Source organism: Armigeres subalbatus, chromosome 3 (assembly GCF_024139115.2).
Source record: "Armigeres subalbatus isolate Guangzhou_Male chromosome 3, GZ_Asu_2, whole genome shotgun sequence".
Lineage (NCBI taxonomy): Eukaryota > Metazoa > Arthropoda > Insecta > Diptera > Culicidae > Armigeres > Armigeres subalbatus.
Window position 1 is genome coordinate 40,705,611 of NC_085141.1, and position 16,427 is coordinate 40,722,037.

Here is a 16,427-nt window from a genome sequence, read left to right on the forward strand (position 1 = left end):
AAGTATATAAATAAAAAGTATAAATAGCTTGCATATAGACCACATTACCTCACATTTCCCTCAAGTGTTGTTTACCTCGGGCCACAATAGTATCCAGTAGTTCCTTTCAGGAGGCATCTTTTATGAGCAGAACCCATATTTGTAATCAATGTTTTCGTAACCTTACATTTAGTAGCATCACGCGAATGAAGCCAAGTGTAATATGTCATGTCTATTCCTGCACTAGAGTTTTCGATTTCTAACAGTACGCACATAAATTGTTGAAAGCTACCAGATACCTACCACAATTTGCACATAAATAATCAGTCTGGGATAAATTTGAAGGGTTTTTGTTGTAATTCCACTCACTGGATTTTCATTAAATTTTGCCTCGAGCACTATTTCCAAACTCACCAAAAAACTGAAAACACGGAAAAAGCCAAATTCAAAAAGCTTCTACGAGAATTCTCGGAAATCCTAAAGTTACTTTAGAAAATCTTCTGAGTAAATTCTAAGGGCCGAAGAGTTCCTTCTAGAATTCTGGCGAGTTTATTGTTTGTTTTGATGATCTGAGGGTGTTGCTTGAAGTGAAGATTCTAAAGAGTTTTCAGTTGAATTTTTGGAAGGATTCCCATTGAAGATGCAGGAGGATTTTTCAGTGATACTCCTGAAACCTAGTAGAATTCTAGAAGGGATTCCAGGGAGATGATGCTAAGGGGGCCCTCCTTAGCCGTGCGGTAAGACGCGCGGCATCAAAGCAAAACCATGCTGAGGGTGGCTGGGTTCGATTCCCGGTGCCGGTCTAGACAATCTTCGGATTTGAAATTGTCTCGACTTTCCTGGGCATAAAAGTATCATCGTGTTAGCCTCATTATATACGGCTTAGAAACTTCGCAGTTAATAACTGTGGAAGTGCTTAATGAACACCAATCTGTGAGGCGACTCTGTCCCAGTGTGGGATGTAATGCCAATAAAAAGAAGAAGAAGAAGCTGAAGTAATTACCGCAGGAACTCATTGATGATTATCCGAAGGAATTCCAGGAAAAATATGTGAATTCCTGCAGCAATTCCAAAAGAAATTCCAGGAGGATTTTCATGAGAAGTTTCAGGAATTCCAATAAGAATATTTGGAAGAAGTCCAAGAGTAACTACTATAACAGTTCCAGGAGAAACTCTCAGAGAAATTTGAAGAACAACAGCTGGAGGATTTTCAGCAGGAAGAAGTTCAGGATGAATTTCCCAAAATTCTACTTGGTGCTCCTCCAAAAATTACTTCTGGAAATCTCATCCAAGAATTCGCCCTGATTTCCTTCAGAAATTCATTCTGAGTTCCCCCAGGAATTTATTCCAAATTCCCCAAGAAATTCACTTTGAATTATCCCAGGAATTCATTCAGAAACTCCCCAGGAATTTGTTCTGAATTCCCAAAAAAATAACTTTCTGAATTCCTTCGTGAATTAATTCTGAATTCCAACAGGCATGAGCTATTCCTGCAGTAGCTCCAAGATAAGTTTCTGGAGAGAACAGAGATGAACTTTTGAAGAAACTCCATGAGGAGCTTCACGAGGAATTACTGGATCAAATCCGAGATGAATTGTTGGAGGAACTCCAAAAAGTAACTGTAAAAAGAATTCCTGAGCATTTTCTGAAAGAGCTCCTGAAAATTGAAGGAGAAATATTTGGAAGAAATTCCAGAAGGAAATCCTGGGACACTCCAGGAGTAATTTCTGGAGGAACTCAAGGAGTAATTTCTGGAGGAGCTCCAAAAGGAATTTTCGGAAAAAATCCCGTAAGACCTCCAAAAAGATATCCTGGATAAACGCCAGGTAGAATTCCTGGAGGAACTTCAAGAGAAATTCCCGAGGGAAAACGAAGAAGAATTTCCGAAGAGACGCTTGAGGGGATTCCTGAAAAAATCCTTAAAAATCTCATGGAGGAATGCCTGCAGGAACTCTAGGAGGAATTCCCGGAGGAACTCCAGGAGTGATTTCTGGAAGAACTCCAGGAGAAAATCCTGGAAAACTCCAGGAGTAATTTCTGCTCTAAGAAGAATATTTGAAGAAACTCCAGGAAGGATTCCAGTAGGAATTCCAAAAAGATATTCTGGATGAACCCCATATAGAATCCCTGCAGGAATCCCAGGAGGAATTTCTTGGTAAACTCAACCAAAAAAAAAAGCAACAAAGAGGGGACATTTATGCGATTACAGGCCGTACAGCAGACGAACTCCAGAGTGGGTTGCGAATCCACATCTAAAGTATTCAATCCCCATTAGAAATTGTAAATTAAATTAAATTACACAAAACTTAGGCGGACATTTTGAAACAGCGGCCGATGGATCCCTTCCGTGTTAGACGGTTCTCGCTAGACAAAATAGTCTGCTGTAGTAACTGTCACCTACTGGATACCCAAGCACACAGCATTTCGGTTGTCATCTGTAGTAAGTGCATAATTAGAGTGCTCTTCTTTTCAACGGAAGCTTTTGTGCAGCCCGATTTGCCCAGCTAAAGATAGGTACTCATCATTTGGTAAGCACTCAGGAAGTAACCATTGGCTCAACATCAGCTGTTTGGGGCATACATGGATTCTCTTTTGGCATAGATGGGTTACCATGGGTTCGGTAGTGTGTGTATCGAAGTGCGTTTGTTTTCCAGCCGATGATTCTACAACATCCCAAACTGATAGCGTGTGGCTGTTGCGTCCAAGTGTAGTAGCGCTCGGCTTTGTGCCGACGGGAATCTCCAGCGATTTCGACGAGTATCTTCCAAGCATACCGAAGGAAACCCTCCAGAGATTCCGACGGGAATGTTCCAGGGAGTCCAGGGACTGCGAGGCAAAACGTCGAGAGACTCTGAATTAAATATTCTAAGAATTCCGAAGCAAATCTCCGAATAATTCCGAAACAAATCTTCACACGATTTCGGAGGAATTTTGAAGCAAATCCTTCTGGATTATGAATGATATTTCATGACCAGTCCGAGGTCACTTTTGCTTACAACAAGCTCCGCCTGTTTATGCTTATTATAATGGTACCATAAGAAAACTTTCGGATTCTTCGAGTCCAGCTCGTATTCAGTTTAAGTCATAAAAAACATAATTAATAACATTTTGAAACAATCTCATCAAATTAATCCATAAAGGAGACCAGAAACTTTGAAACTTTTTCAAAACATAATTGTCTACTTGAATTTGAACAATACGCACAAACACCATTGTAACAAGTATCACTTTAATTACATTGGAGAACGTAGGACATCCAGCCGAAACATTGGAATAAAAAAAATATTCGAGAAAAATGAAACTGTCACAGATAGTTTGAAACGCGTCCATTCGCGAGCACAGCCTACTATTTTTTTCTCTTTTTTAAATTGGCTGAATGTTGTCGAAAAATAAATATGTTCCTTTTTTCATTGGAAATTTAACTTGAAATCAAGTTGTAAAACATTCACAAAGAAAAAGAACAGTACGTCTACTGCTGGACAGAGGAGGCGCGTGGTACATCATAGGTTAGAGTAGCGAGAGTGTTTTGCCTTGTAAAATCGTTTGATTTGGTCTTTGAATAAATTAGTGTACAATCCTACATGTACAAAGAGCTGACGGCTTACAAAATCATGATTCTATACTCAAATTGATTCATCTTTCTATCATATCGACAGTATTGTCGAGTAACGTCAATACATGCATTATTTAGGCTTTGCCGGAGGGCCGTTTAAGCGGTCGCATCACCGGCGCTGATAACGCTTCAATAGCCACCGATCGAGAAGGAAGAATACTGGCGAAGGCTGGAGCCAAAAGGGGGAGCCCCTGTGGAGGTGCGAAGAGAAGTTGTTAAACAACCATCATCATCATCATCGAAACCGACCGGCGACGACGACGGCTGACGGCAAGGCGATCGCTGAACGACGACTTTGGGATTAGTCTTGCACGCACGGTAGACGCGAACGAACGGAATCGGTATTCAATCGAGGAGAATTTCGAGCTGCAGTAAGGCACCAATTGGTCGGTCGTTCGATTGGTCGGCTAAGTTCATTATCAGTGCAGAAGCCATTATCTGAGGGGGCTCTCGGGAACGTGATTGACATTGTGCAGAATACTCCAATGAGCCGGGTGTTGATGAAATTCGTCGCGCATTGTTGGGTTCAGACTGAGTCGCACAGTGTCACAGTTGACTGAAACATCCTCACAAAGGAGGCGTGATCGGTGAAGAGAGGTTCCGTTTAGGAAGCCAATATGAGCAAAAAGAATTACAACTCCCCGGTGGTGGACGTCGAATCGCCGGGCCACAGGGAGGACCAGAAACTGTTGGGTAGCCCGTTCGATAAGCTGCCACCGATGTTGATCAGCGGACAGGACGGCAATGGGTTGTATCCGTTTCAGCAGAAGGGTAGCCCGGTTTCGCCGACGTCGCCGCTAGTTTACGCTCCCCGATCGCCGTCGCTCGGCAAGAGGTAGGTTTGTGAAAGGGTAAAAACATGTTGTTCGAACGGGGCTGCAGTTGTTTTGGGGCAGCTTAAGCTTGCGAATTTCGAACGCAGCGTAAGGGAGATAATGTGACTAATGTGTTGCGTGACCTCAGACGTGGGGATCCGATTTGCACATGCTGTCTGTTGTTCCAATGTTCGGAGGTGAATTCCAAAAAATGGATGAGTCATCAAGCCAAGTGGGATTGCAAAATATGCAAAGGAAGTGCTTTTCAAAAAATATTGAGTCATTTTGACTTTAGATAAGGATGTGTATGAAAAGTTGGATCCCAGTTCGAAACCATTTTGACCAAAACAAAACAATCAAAAGTACCTATAATCAAGCACTTAAAGTGGGTCACTAGTCCTATTGAGAATTAGGTTACACGGATGTTTGAAAACATTCTCAATCAAGAGAATGTTTTTGAATTTTTGTTGAGAACCAATAAGTTGATATCTATTATTGAAATATTCAAGAAAAAATAACGGTGGAATTTTCACATTCAAACCTGGATCGACGTGTTGTCCTGTTGGAAAATTATGTGTTCTTATGCCTCGTTCTCCATGTGTCCGAGCAAAACATCCTCTATCAGATCGAAATACATTTCGGAGCTCATTCTTGTAGATATAAACCATATTGGAAGCTTGGCGTGGTATGAAAAGGCTTCCCATACCACCAAAATTTCATCCCGAAAGTTTCGTATTAATCTGACGACCCCTTTTGGTTTGGTTCATGCCAATAGCAGCTATTGCAAATCGGTCGGTCCATATTATTTTTGTTCATCTGAAAAACGTTTCGTCACTCGACGTTCCATTCCATATATTTTCTCGCGAATTCGAGACGGTTCTCTTAATTAATAATACGCATCTTTACAATGTCTGGAAAAAGAAAACACTGAAAATACTGGAAAATAACACTGGAATTTCGAAGAAAATTAAATTTTTATACTGCGGCTAAACGTATATCTAGAGAGTGAATCACGTTTGATTGTTTATTTCCTTCAACACCGCAAATGTATGTGTGTGAGTGATATGAATGTCCATTCCATAAAAGTGTATTAGTTGTACTGATGATACGTCAACAAATCACCCCACTTCAAAACCAAGCTCAATTACAGTATCCCCCCACTTATCCGGACCTCACTAATCCGACGACTCGTTAGTCCGGATCTCGCTAATTCAGAATTTTCCGGATTAAAAAGTATCTGTGCTGTGATTTTGTTTTGGATCATTTCTATGGATTTGACAGTCGGATTAACGAGGGAAACATAATGGAACGTACACACGGTCAAGCAGTTTGACCAACATTGACTCCACCTCTCGTTTAATCAAACATCCATCAAGTTTTACCAACAGCAACACGAACAATCAATTTATTCGACCAACACTATCACACACGAACGACCGAAGCGCCAACTTGAGCACCAACCACCAAAAAATATATGGGGGTTTGTGCAACTTCACTACAAATGCTCAAACATGTTCGGCGAACCTTGGCTCCGCCCCCGACAACTCAAACCAAAATCAAACCGAGCCGCCAACTGTCAAATGGTTGTTCGAACAACTTCACACACGTTCAAACAAAGCAGCAACCGAAGCGTTTTCTTGGGGGCGGAGTCAATGTTCGTCAAACTGCTTGACTGGTGTGTACGTTGCATAAAGAGTGAGTACACGGAAGAAATAAACTACCCAATATTGATTTTAATTCACCCAACCTCGAACATCCGTACGGAAAGCCAAAATTGAGTAAGTAGGGTCGAAGTAGTTTGCCTTTACTCCCATGTTAAAAAAGTACCCAACGGGAAATTTATTTACCCAAATGTAAGTTTGATCCACTCAATTTCGACCTCAGGAAATAAAACTCAAAATTGGCTTCCCGTATTGAACTGGCGTCGTTGGATTGTTTGGCTCTTTTGTTTTTGACAACAGAAGAAAGAGTGGATGATGAAAGAGGATGTAGAGAAGTTATGGTTAAGAAAAAATAACTCAAAAATAAGTTTAAAAAAAATCAACGCTGGGTACTTTTTTTCTTCCGTGTAGGGTTGCTTGTCAGTGTTTGAAAACTTTTAGCTTTTGTATTGTTCTAAAGCTACGTTTATATCTTTTTAATTCTTTCATAGTGAAGTTATATGAAATACTCAATTAAAACTGGTGTATTTTTATGAGTTTTCATTTCATTCAACCAGTATAATGGTTATCACTGGCGGAGTTAATCTGTGGAATAATGGGGCACATGACCCACCAATTCCAATATCTTCTTTCATATCTTCTATCTATCTATCTTCTTCTTCTATATAATAAAAATGAAATGGTCTGTGTTCGTATCCGCATAACTCGAAAACGACTTCATCATTCCTTCAGCAGATATGTTTGTTATAATTTCCTCATGCGAAAATCACGAGTAAGGTTGAGTAAATCGTGAAAAACTAAAATTAAGAATCGTATGGAAACTTCGCAAGTGCAGTTCAGAACGCGCATTTCCGCCTGCTATGCAGGACAACGTCTGCCGGGTCGACTAGTCGTTACTCAAGAATAGGCAGCCCAATTTTGGCCAATTCATATTCGTTTTCATCTTCTACTAGTTGACCCGGCAGACGTTGTTCTGCATAGTAGGCGAAAATGCGCGTTGTGAACTTCCTATGCGAAATTTTCATACGATTCTTAATTTTAGTTTTTCACGATTTACTCCATTTTACCCGTGATTTTCGCATAAGGAAATATCATATAAACCCGTCGGAAACGAAAACGAATGTGTCTGCTGAAGAAATGAAAAAAATCCATCCAGCCGTTTTCGAGTTATGCGGATACGAACACAGACCATTTCATTTTTATATATAAGATTTACGATGAAAAATGTTATGATGGAACTGGAACATTTGAAAAATCAAAACTCAACCTTTTCAATGAATGATACAATTTTCGTGGATTTTTTTTAATTTTTTTGCATTTAATAAAACAAAGTTGGCTTTTGTACGACCGACTGACAGAATCCAAGTCTCAAAGTGCTCGCGTTTTCGGGGGCACATCACTTGATACGGAAGCAACGCAAAACTGTCATTTTTATTTTTTCACGCATGCTGCGACGCAGCAAAGCTGAATCAACAAAAATGACAGTTGTCCGCCGCCTCCGTATCGAGTGGTGTGCCCCCGAAAACGCGAGCACTTTGAAACTTGGATTATGTCAGGAGTGTCCTTAATAGGAAACAGGTTATGAGGAAATTCTGAAGAACCGATTTGTTCTCTAGATAAATTGTGTACGCAAAAAAAATTATCAGAAAATAATTAATTAACAAAGTTCGCCAGGTCAGCTAGTCTTCCCTCAAATTTAATTCATACGTCAAAATTGTTCTGCAAAAAAAGGGTTTTCCTAGAATTTTAATTAATCCTGAAAAAACTTTCAAAGGAGTTTTTGGAGTTATTTTCGAAAAAAGTTTTAAAGACATGTAGGAAATTCGTTGGGAACTCCGGTAGGTATTTCTCCGGACATTCAATTGGAAAATCCTTCGTTAATTCCTGTAAGTATTTCTTGGGATATTTCTGTAAAAAATCTATTTGAAATTCTTTCAGAATTTCTTTTGCAATTCCTCCAGGATTTTTTAACGAAGATTTCTTCTGAAAATCCTTCTGAACTTATTACCACTCAAGGACAATAATTTAGAAAATTTCTCCAGGAATTCTTTTGAACATTCGTCCAGGGATCCCTTCAGAAAATTCTCTGGAAGGCCTTTGTAAAATCATCAGAAAATTATTTCGGAATTTGTTTTTTTTAAACCATACATAATTTCTCCCGGAAGGTATTATTCCGAAAATTTTGTTGGAAAGTTTTTCCGGAAATTTATTGAAGAATTAAATATGAAAGCCTAGAAGAATTTTCAGAAGAGTTTCTAACGAAAATATCAAAGGAATTGCCAGATGAAATATCCGAAGGATCTCTTGAAGTAAATTTTGAAAGCCTTGCTGAAGAATTTTCTCAAAGAATCCCTGGACAAATGGGAAAAGGAATTCCTGACGTAATTTTCCTGAACTGAATTTCTGGAGGAGTTCCCAAATGATTTTTTTTATTATTTATTATATTTCTCTGCCCTCTTGGCCCTCCTTAGCCTAGCGGTAAGAGGGTGGCTGGGTTCGATTCCCGGTGCTGGTCTAGGCAATTTTCGGATTGAAAATTATCTCGATTTTTCTGCGCATAAAAGTATCATCGTGTTAGCCTCATGATATACGATTGCAAAAATGATACAACAGAGAAACAGACTTCTCACTTAGAACAAAATGCAATCAAAATCATCGTCACTGAAACATTTTCGCCCAATGCTAAATGCACTGTAGGTGGACAAGCGGCAACTAGGTGGCGGTAGTGAGCAAACGTCAAACACAAGCAAACCCGAGGGAAGCGCCATCGGTGGCCGATCGACCACCTACAGAAAATTGAATACACCGTTAAAGAGATGGAGGATGGAACTTGTGTAGAGTGAGACGCCTGTTTATCTGTGAGGATACCTTGGCTTTAATGACTTTAATAACCTCGCAGTTAATAACTGTGGAAGTGCTGAAATGAACACTTAGCTGCGAGGCGGCAATGTTCCAGTAGGGGATGTAATGCCAATAAGAAGAAGATTATATTTCTCTGTGTTACTCAACCGCTACTGTGGCGAGATCTAGTGTGGTATTTTACTTATCAGCGTCCACACAGATTCTATTTTTAGATCTCCAATCGGCGGGGAAGGGCCATATAGCGAATACCGTTCGGCCGAATGCCATTTGGCCGAAGGTAACTAGGCCGAAAGGGTCATATAGCCGAATAGGTCATTTGAAAAGTGAGGAATGAAGTGTGAAAAGTGAAACGCCTCACTTCTCACTACTTATTTCCTACTTCTCACTGTGAAAAGTGAGTAGTGCAAAGTGATGTTCACTTTGTCACATGTCACTACTCACTGCACGCTTCTCACTTTTTACAGTGAGAATTGAGAAGTGAGCAGTGAGACGTCTCACTTCGCTCTACTCACTTTTCACAGTTACAAGTGATAAATAAGTAATCAGAAGTAAGACGTCTCATTTTCGCACCTAATTTTTCACTTTTCAAATGACCTATTTGGCCAAATGTCATATTAGGCCAAATGACCTATTCAGCCTAACGATCTGTTTTTGGCCAAATGTCCTATTCGGCAGAATGTCGTATTAGGCCAAATGACCTTCTAGGCCAAATGTCCTATTCGGCCAATTGCCCTATTCGGCCAAATGATCGGTTTGACCACAAAACCTATTCGGCAAAATGTTCTATTCGGCAAATTGTCCTTTTCGGCAATATGACCTTTTCAGTCAAATGACCTATTCGGCCGGATGAGCCGTTCGGCCAAATGGCTTTCGGCCTAGTGGCACACGGCCAAATGGCTTTCGTCCAAATGGGTTTCCCCGTGTAGCCAACTACGCTACGGGACCCCCCAGACCCAAAAGATTTTCTGAAGGATTTCCTAAAGCATATTTCGAAGAAATTCATTCATTTCATTTATTTAGTTAACATCTAAACAGATAACACTGAATCATCTCTCCATCCTCGAATACGCCCCACGCTCGCCAAGTCGTTTTGCACCTGGTCTGCCCATCTCGCTCGCTGCGCTCCACGCCGTCTCGTACCTGCCGGATTGGAAGCGAACACCATCTTTGCAGGGTTGCTGTCCGGCATTCTTGCAACATGTCCTGCCCATCGTACCCTTCCGGCTTTAGCTACCTTCTGGACACTGGGTTCGCCGTAGAGTTGGGCGAGCTCATGGTTCATTCTTCGCCGCCACACACCGTCTTCTTGCACACCGCCAAAGATGGTCCTAAGCACCCGTCTCTCGAATACTCCGAGTGCTTGCAAGTCCTCCTCGAGCATTGTCCATGTTTCATGTCCGTAGAGGACAACCGGTCTTATCAGCGTCTTGTACATGACACATTTGGTGCGGTGGCGAATCTTTTTTGACCGCAGTTTCTTCTGGAGCCCGTAGTAGGCCCGACTTCCACAGATGATGCGCCTTCGTATTTCACGACTAACGTTGTTGTCAGCCGTTAGCAAGGATCCGAGGTAGACGAATTCCTCGACCACCTCGAAGGTATCCCCGTCTATCGTAACACTGCTTCCCAGGCGGGCCCTGTCGCGCTCGGTTCCGCCCACAAGCATGTACTTTGTCTTTGATGCATTCACCACCAGTCCAACTTTTGTTGCTTCACGTTTCAGGCGGGTGTACAGTTCTGCCACCTTTGCAAATGTTCGGCTGACAATGTCCATGTCATCCGCGAAGCAAATAAATTGACTGGATCTGTTGAAAATCGTACCCCGGCTGTTACACCGAGCTCTCCGCATGACACCTTCTAGCGCAATGTTGAACAGCAGGCACGAAAGTCCATCACCTTGTCTTAGTCCCCGGCGCGATTCGAACGAACTGGAGTGTTCGCCCGAAATCTTCACACAGTTTTGCACACCATCCACCGTTGCTTTGATCAGTCTGGTAAGCTTTTTGAATTTCGAAGAAATACCTAGTTTAATTTTGGAGAGTCTCGGAAAGTATTCTATAACGATTTCTGTAGGTATTCCTGAAGGATTTTCCATACGTAGTTCCAAAGATTTTCCTAAAAGAATTCGTTAAGGAATTAGAAAAAAAAGATGAAATTTCCTTAGAATTCCCTTTTTTTTTTAATTTTGAGGAGTTTCCAAAAAAATCTCTGGATTTATCTCGGAAGATTTATTTCCGAAGGATTTTCTTGAGAAATCCTTGGAGGAAAATCCGAAAGAACTCTTGAAGAAATGTTAAAACAAAATCTTGGAGAAATTTAAGAATGTCGGAAATTCCCTCATGGGTTCTTTGAAAACTTCGTTAGAATTTTGTTCGAAAATCCCTAAGAAAATTCCTGAAATTTTGTCCTTCAATTGTGGAAAAAAAATTTGAAGGAAATTCCGGAGGAATTACTGGAGAAATTTCCGATGGTATCCGAAGGAATTCCAGAAATAATTTTCAAATGAGTTTCTGTTGGAACTTCGAAGGGTCCGCGACGTTAGGCATAACTCTGCCTTCTTTGTGTCATGAACTGTTCTTTGGATCATTTTATGCCTTACGTCCGTTATGCCCAACGTACTTATGCCTAACTTTTAATAAACATAAATTAAATGTTTTCAATTCTTATTTGGTTTAATATATATTTTCGAACACTTTTTTTTATCTCGTCGTAGTAGTGAAGCAAGTGCGACAAGCCACTGTTTGTTTTTATCGATAAAGGCGTATTTTTTTTAGCATTAGAAATAATTGAAACAGTTTTTACGACCGTGATTGTGATGAATGATTTGTTTATCGGCTTTATCGGTCAGTTCTACTCATACTTTGAGTAGAACTGACCGATAAAGCCGATAAACAAATCATTCATTAGAAATAATATAAAAAAATATTCCGAGCCACACTCTTACCCACCGGTGGAGTAAGAGAGCGTTTTTCAGGTGTCTTGTAATATGGATTCTATACTAAAAATAATTTCAATAATTTGAATATTTTATCGCTGGGTAACATAAAGGAAGAGCATTCGAATTGCCAAATTGATTTGATATGCAGAATCTTGCTTCATATAGGCTACATGTTCGATAAAAAAATAAGTGCGTACTCTCGCCCCATTCTACTATGCTGTAGTTATGTATAACCTTTGATTAAAATCAAAGTTTAATAATTTTGAAGCTTTCGTTTTGATTTTATGTACATTTACTTTACTGACAACCAACCCTAATCATCCTGTAATTTATTTTTTAAGCAAGCTGTTTGAAATGATTATTCTGAACAGATAATGTATGACTAGGACATAAATACATGTATTACAACTAACAAATCAAATTATTTAAGAATTCTTCCCTAAACGTGGTTTAGCTAATCCTTTACAGATTAATCGAAAATTGAAACACAAATGAGAGCAGGAATTGTTAGCCCTGGAATTCAACGCTCAATAGAAACTTCGACATACGGAGTTTCTGGTTGTTTAGAATATAGGTAGGGGAGAACAGTGCATAATGCACCCCTGGGGCAAAATGGCCTCACTCACAAAATCACTCATATAATCTGTTGTAGGACATTTATGAACTAATATTATCATTACAATTCATAATTAGTTATCCATTATTGAGCTCCATTGGAAAAAGTGAGGAAAATTCTTTCATACTCACTAAAATTGACCGTTTTGCGATTTTTCCACCTCACCCGTAAGATTGCTGTTCAATACATTAAGAAAAAACAAACTACCATGCGTACACCATTATTTTACATGCAATTGAGTCAGTTTACACCACCATTCGGGCGTTTTGCCCCAGGTCTATTTTAAATGCGTTAGAAAGTCATGAAAACCTTATTGTTTTGAAAAGGAGATCATTGTGAAATGTAGCTGGCTTTGTAAATTTTGCATCTACACGTTGAAATGGTTCGGAATTCTTGTTTATATTGGTGAAAACATTGAAAAAGCTTAAGGGGTGCATTTTGGACCGTTCCCCTACAGAGGTACAGATGCTTTGTTTAGTCACAAAGGAAAATTTAAGCTGGTATAGGACAGTGTTGCTCTGTCTGTGAACTTCGTAAGAATAAATACATTTGTATTGGTTCACAGCATATTTAGAAATTTAAGGTAATGGTGGGTCAGATGATGGTACTTAAATAATAAAAGGAATAGAACGGTCATCAACGTTACAATATTTACCCAATCAAACATACTTATTGAAGTAATTGTAATTATTACAATCATTACGGCCCTTTTAACTAAAAAGATCATTTAAAGAACTTGGTCCAGTTTCAGAGTGATATCTATCATTTATTTAAAATTGAATGCGAACATTGAAAAACAAACACAAATGACTCACCGCCGTTGCTTTAAAGTCATTTTTATGAAGCAAGTTATTCTTCATCTAGAAACGACCCTGCGTTACGTAACGTTTAAGGACATAGTTGGAGGAGTACCACGATGGCAGTCAATATGGCACCGAACCTCCCTCGGGTCAACCCCACACCTCCCGCACTCCTCTCTCTCCAACATTCGAATGCATCGAACAGCATCGAACAAAAGTTTAATATTCAAATTACTAACCTGTTCACAGCTTATTTATTCACTACCCGTGATAATGAACATGTTTATCCAAAGAGTCTTATGTATTTCAGCTCGAATTATAGCATAAATCAGCAGTTTCGTGCCGATTTATTAGCCGTTCGCGATTTGGTGGGTTTATCACTGCACTTCACTTCTTCTCAAAGGGCACTGAGAAAATCAAGTTCTTACTCACTTCTCCGCACATGAGCAGCCCGAAATGTTGATGGAATGCAAATTAAACATCACTTTTCGAAATCAGTCACTTGTTTAAACCAAAAATTTAATATAAACTGCTATTTTTGCCCGAAAAAAACGATTAAAAACTGATCGCAGAGCGAATGTAAACAACGGCACCGACTGCAGCAAACTATTAACTAGGGTGGTTCAAAAAATAATTTTGCTCCGCCACGCTCAGTCGATTATGATTTATAATTTGGGTGTCATCCGATGGTTTGGGCTGGTTTGAATAGAGGCTTACCGTGCACAGGTCGTTTCAGGTTTGTATGACAGTTGATATAGCGAGGTTGAATTTTACATTATTCTGATTGTGGCGCTCCGTCATTGGGCGCTGGCGAGGAGGGAGACCATATGAATGGATGAAATATTCAAGAGCTTTAACTCTGTAGACGTGTGCCGTGCGGTAAGACGCGCGGCTACAAAGCAAGACCATGCTGAGGGTGGCTGGGTTCGATTCCCGGTGCCGGTCAAGGCAATTTTCGGATTGTAAATTGTCTCGACTTCCCTGGGCATAAAAGTATCATCGTGTTAGCCTCATGATATACGAATGCAAAAATGGTAACTTGGCTTAGAAACCTCGCAGTTAATAACTGTGGAAGTGCTTAATAAACACTAAGCTGCGAAGCGGCTCTGTCCCAGTGTGGGGATGTAATACCAATAAGAAGAAGAAGAAGAAGAGCTCTGTAGACAATGTATATTGGGTCGTTCCAATAGAAGTCGATTTCAATCGAGGTTGCGTGTCTTTAGCATGATAATTAGGCTTCTCAGAAGGCATCAGTGTGGCATAAGAAACGTGTGCTTCAACAAAATAGCCAAAATTTGTCTGTGATATCTATTGCACCAGGGGCAGATACTTCATACAAAAAGTGTGACATGGGGGTGAGCGGGGTATAAAATGATATTTTTTGCGTTACGTAATCAATGGATCTTTCCTGTGGTGCGATTTTCGTTCAGTGAAGTCTTTAGAATGTTGCTTTCAGCTATGTGGGTTCTCTTTTCGCCAGCGTTCGGAGGGGAGGCGCTGTAGCCAGTGTAATGAAAGGTTTTGTTTCCTATACTAGTTTTCATACAAACTTGAACCGGCTTGTGCTCAACCAGTTTTTGTTCAATTCGAATTTTGGAGGACACTCGGAGCATGGGACGGAATCGAGTGAGCGTGTTGGAGCTGGGTCGTTTTTTGAGCCACCCTACTAATATTTTTTGTTTTTTATAAATACGATACCAATACTACAACAGTATATGACAGTTTTTATTGTACCAATACTTTCAAAGCTTTGTTTTGGTACTCAACTCACCTTCACCTTAAACGAATCCCAATTACGACAATTTTTTGTTCACCTCAGCCCTTGGCACTGAAACTGAATAAACCATCACTCTGTCTACACGGATGTCAATATTTATGCAGCTAGGACATCAATGTTTACCTGTTTCATAAGCTGCAATCACAAATAAACAACCTGACATTAAACATTGGCCTTGTTATTCTGCATTCCGTTTGCGAATCTTTGACTTCTACTACGAAATTATTTGCGTTAGAATGGTCTTTTAAGCTTGTATAACAGGCTACCACAAGATAAGTGATTTTTCCAAAGGAGCGGAAATTACCATCGCTCTTTCTTTACTAGGTACGTGAATATGGGAGATCCCTAAAAGGCCGAGTCGCGAACATGAAGCATTTTCAGAACAGATTAAGCTGCCGCATCCCTCTCTTGACATTAAGTGTCGTTGGTAAACAATGTCAAGTTATCTGAATTGCTCCGCTTCATATTCCAAATACTGCAAATATTTGCTGTTGCACTCTACTAAAATTCACTGCTCATCAAATGGTTACCAATCGGTACCTACAGACAGGTGCAGTGGCGTTATCGATATCGGAACCTCGCTCCGGCATGGCATTGCGTTGAGTTCTGTGACGACTATTCGAATGATGCTTCCTTCGGATGGCGACTGAGCAACGGTAGAGACAGAGAATGGAAGTGATGTTTAAATACTTGTGTGTGAATTTGTGTATAATCTGCCGACTTCTTCTTCTTTTGTCATTGGCATTACATACCCCACTGGGACGTTGCCGCCTCGCAGCTTGGTGTTCGTTCAGCACTTCCACAGTTATTATCCGCGAGGTTTCTAAGCCAAGTTTCCATTTCTGCATATATCATGAAACAAACACGATGATACCTTTATGCCTGGGGTAGTCGAGAAAATTTACAACCCGAAAGTTTCCTAGACCAGACCGCGAATCAAACCCAGCCACCTTCAGCATGGTCTTGCTTTGTAGCCGTGCATTTTAAAGGCACGATTAAGTAAGGCCCCACTACTGCAAGGTTATTCCAAACAGGTGGACTTCCTCGTTAGAGACCTTGGTATTGCACTCAAAAAAGCGCTTAGCACGCAAAACAACGATACTCAGTTCAATATGAACCAACACACGAACTGAGACAGATGTTGAGATGTTGGCAAGTACCAAAATATGATATCTATAAAATCGATGACCTAATTGCGAACCGGTTCAGTGCTTAATACAGTAACTACTTCGGGATCCGGATCCAGGCAAACGGAATGCGCATTTGCAAGGGGAGGAGTTAGCATTAAGTTTGCCTTTGAACAATGATTTCGGCAAGTATGTTGTAGATGCGCCCATGCGAAATTAATTGCCATTGAACCCTTTAG

The 16,427-nt window shown here is 40.3% G+C and overlaps 1 protein-coding gene across 4 annotated transcripts in view; it reads left to right on the forward strand.

The window, feature by feature from the left end:
- The window catches only part of LOC134224948 (G protein-activated inward rectifier potassium channel 3-like), a 116,344-nt gene that overhangs the window by 55,590 nt on the left and 44,327 nt on the right, over positions 1-16,427 (forward strand). For 3 of the 4 annotated variants that reach the window (XR_009983118.1, XM_062704613.1, XM_062704616.1), the window contains exon 1: positions 3,883-4,427. The exons of the other annotated variant lie outside the window; for it this stretch is intronic. Coding sequence is in view for 2 of the 3 variants with exons in the window: in XM_062704613.1 (XP_062560597.1) it covers positions 4,210-4,427 (218 nt within the window). In the remaining variant the exon portion in view is untranslated. Of the gene's footprint in view, positions 1-3,882; positions 4,428-16,427 lie in introns of those variants that run through there. 4 annotated transcript variants of the gene reach the window in all.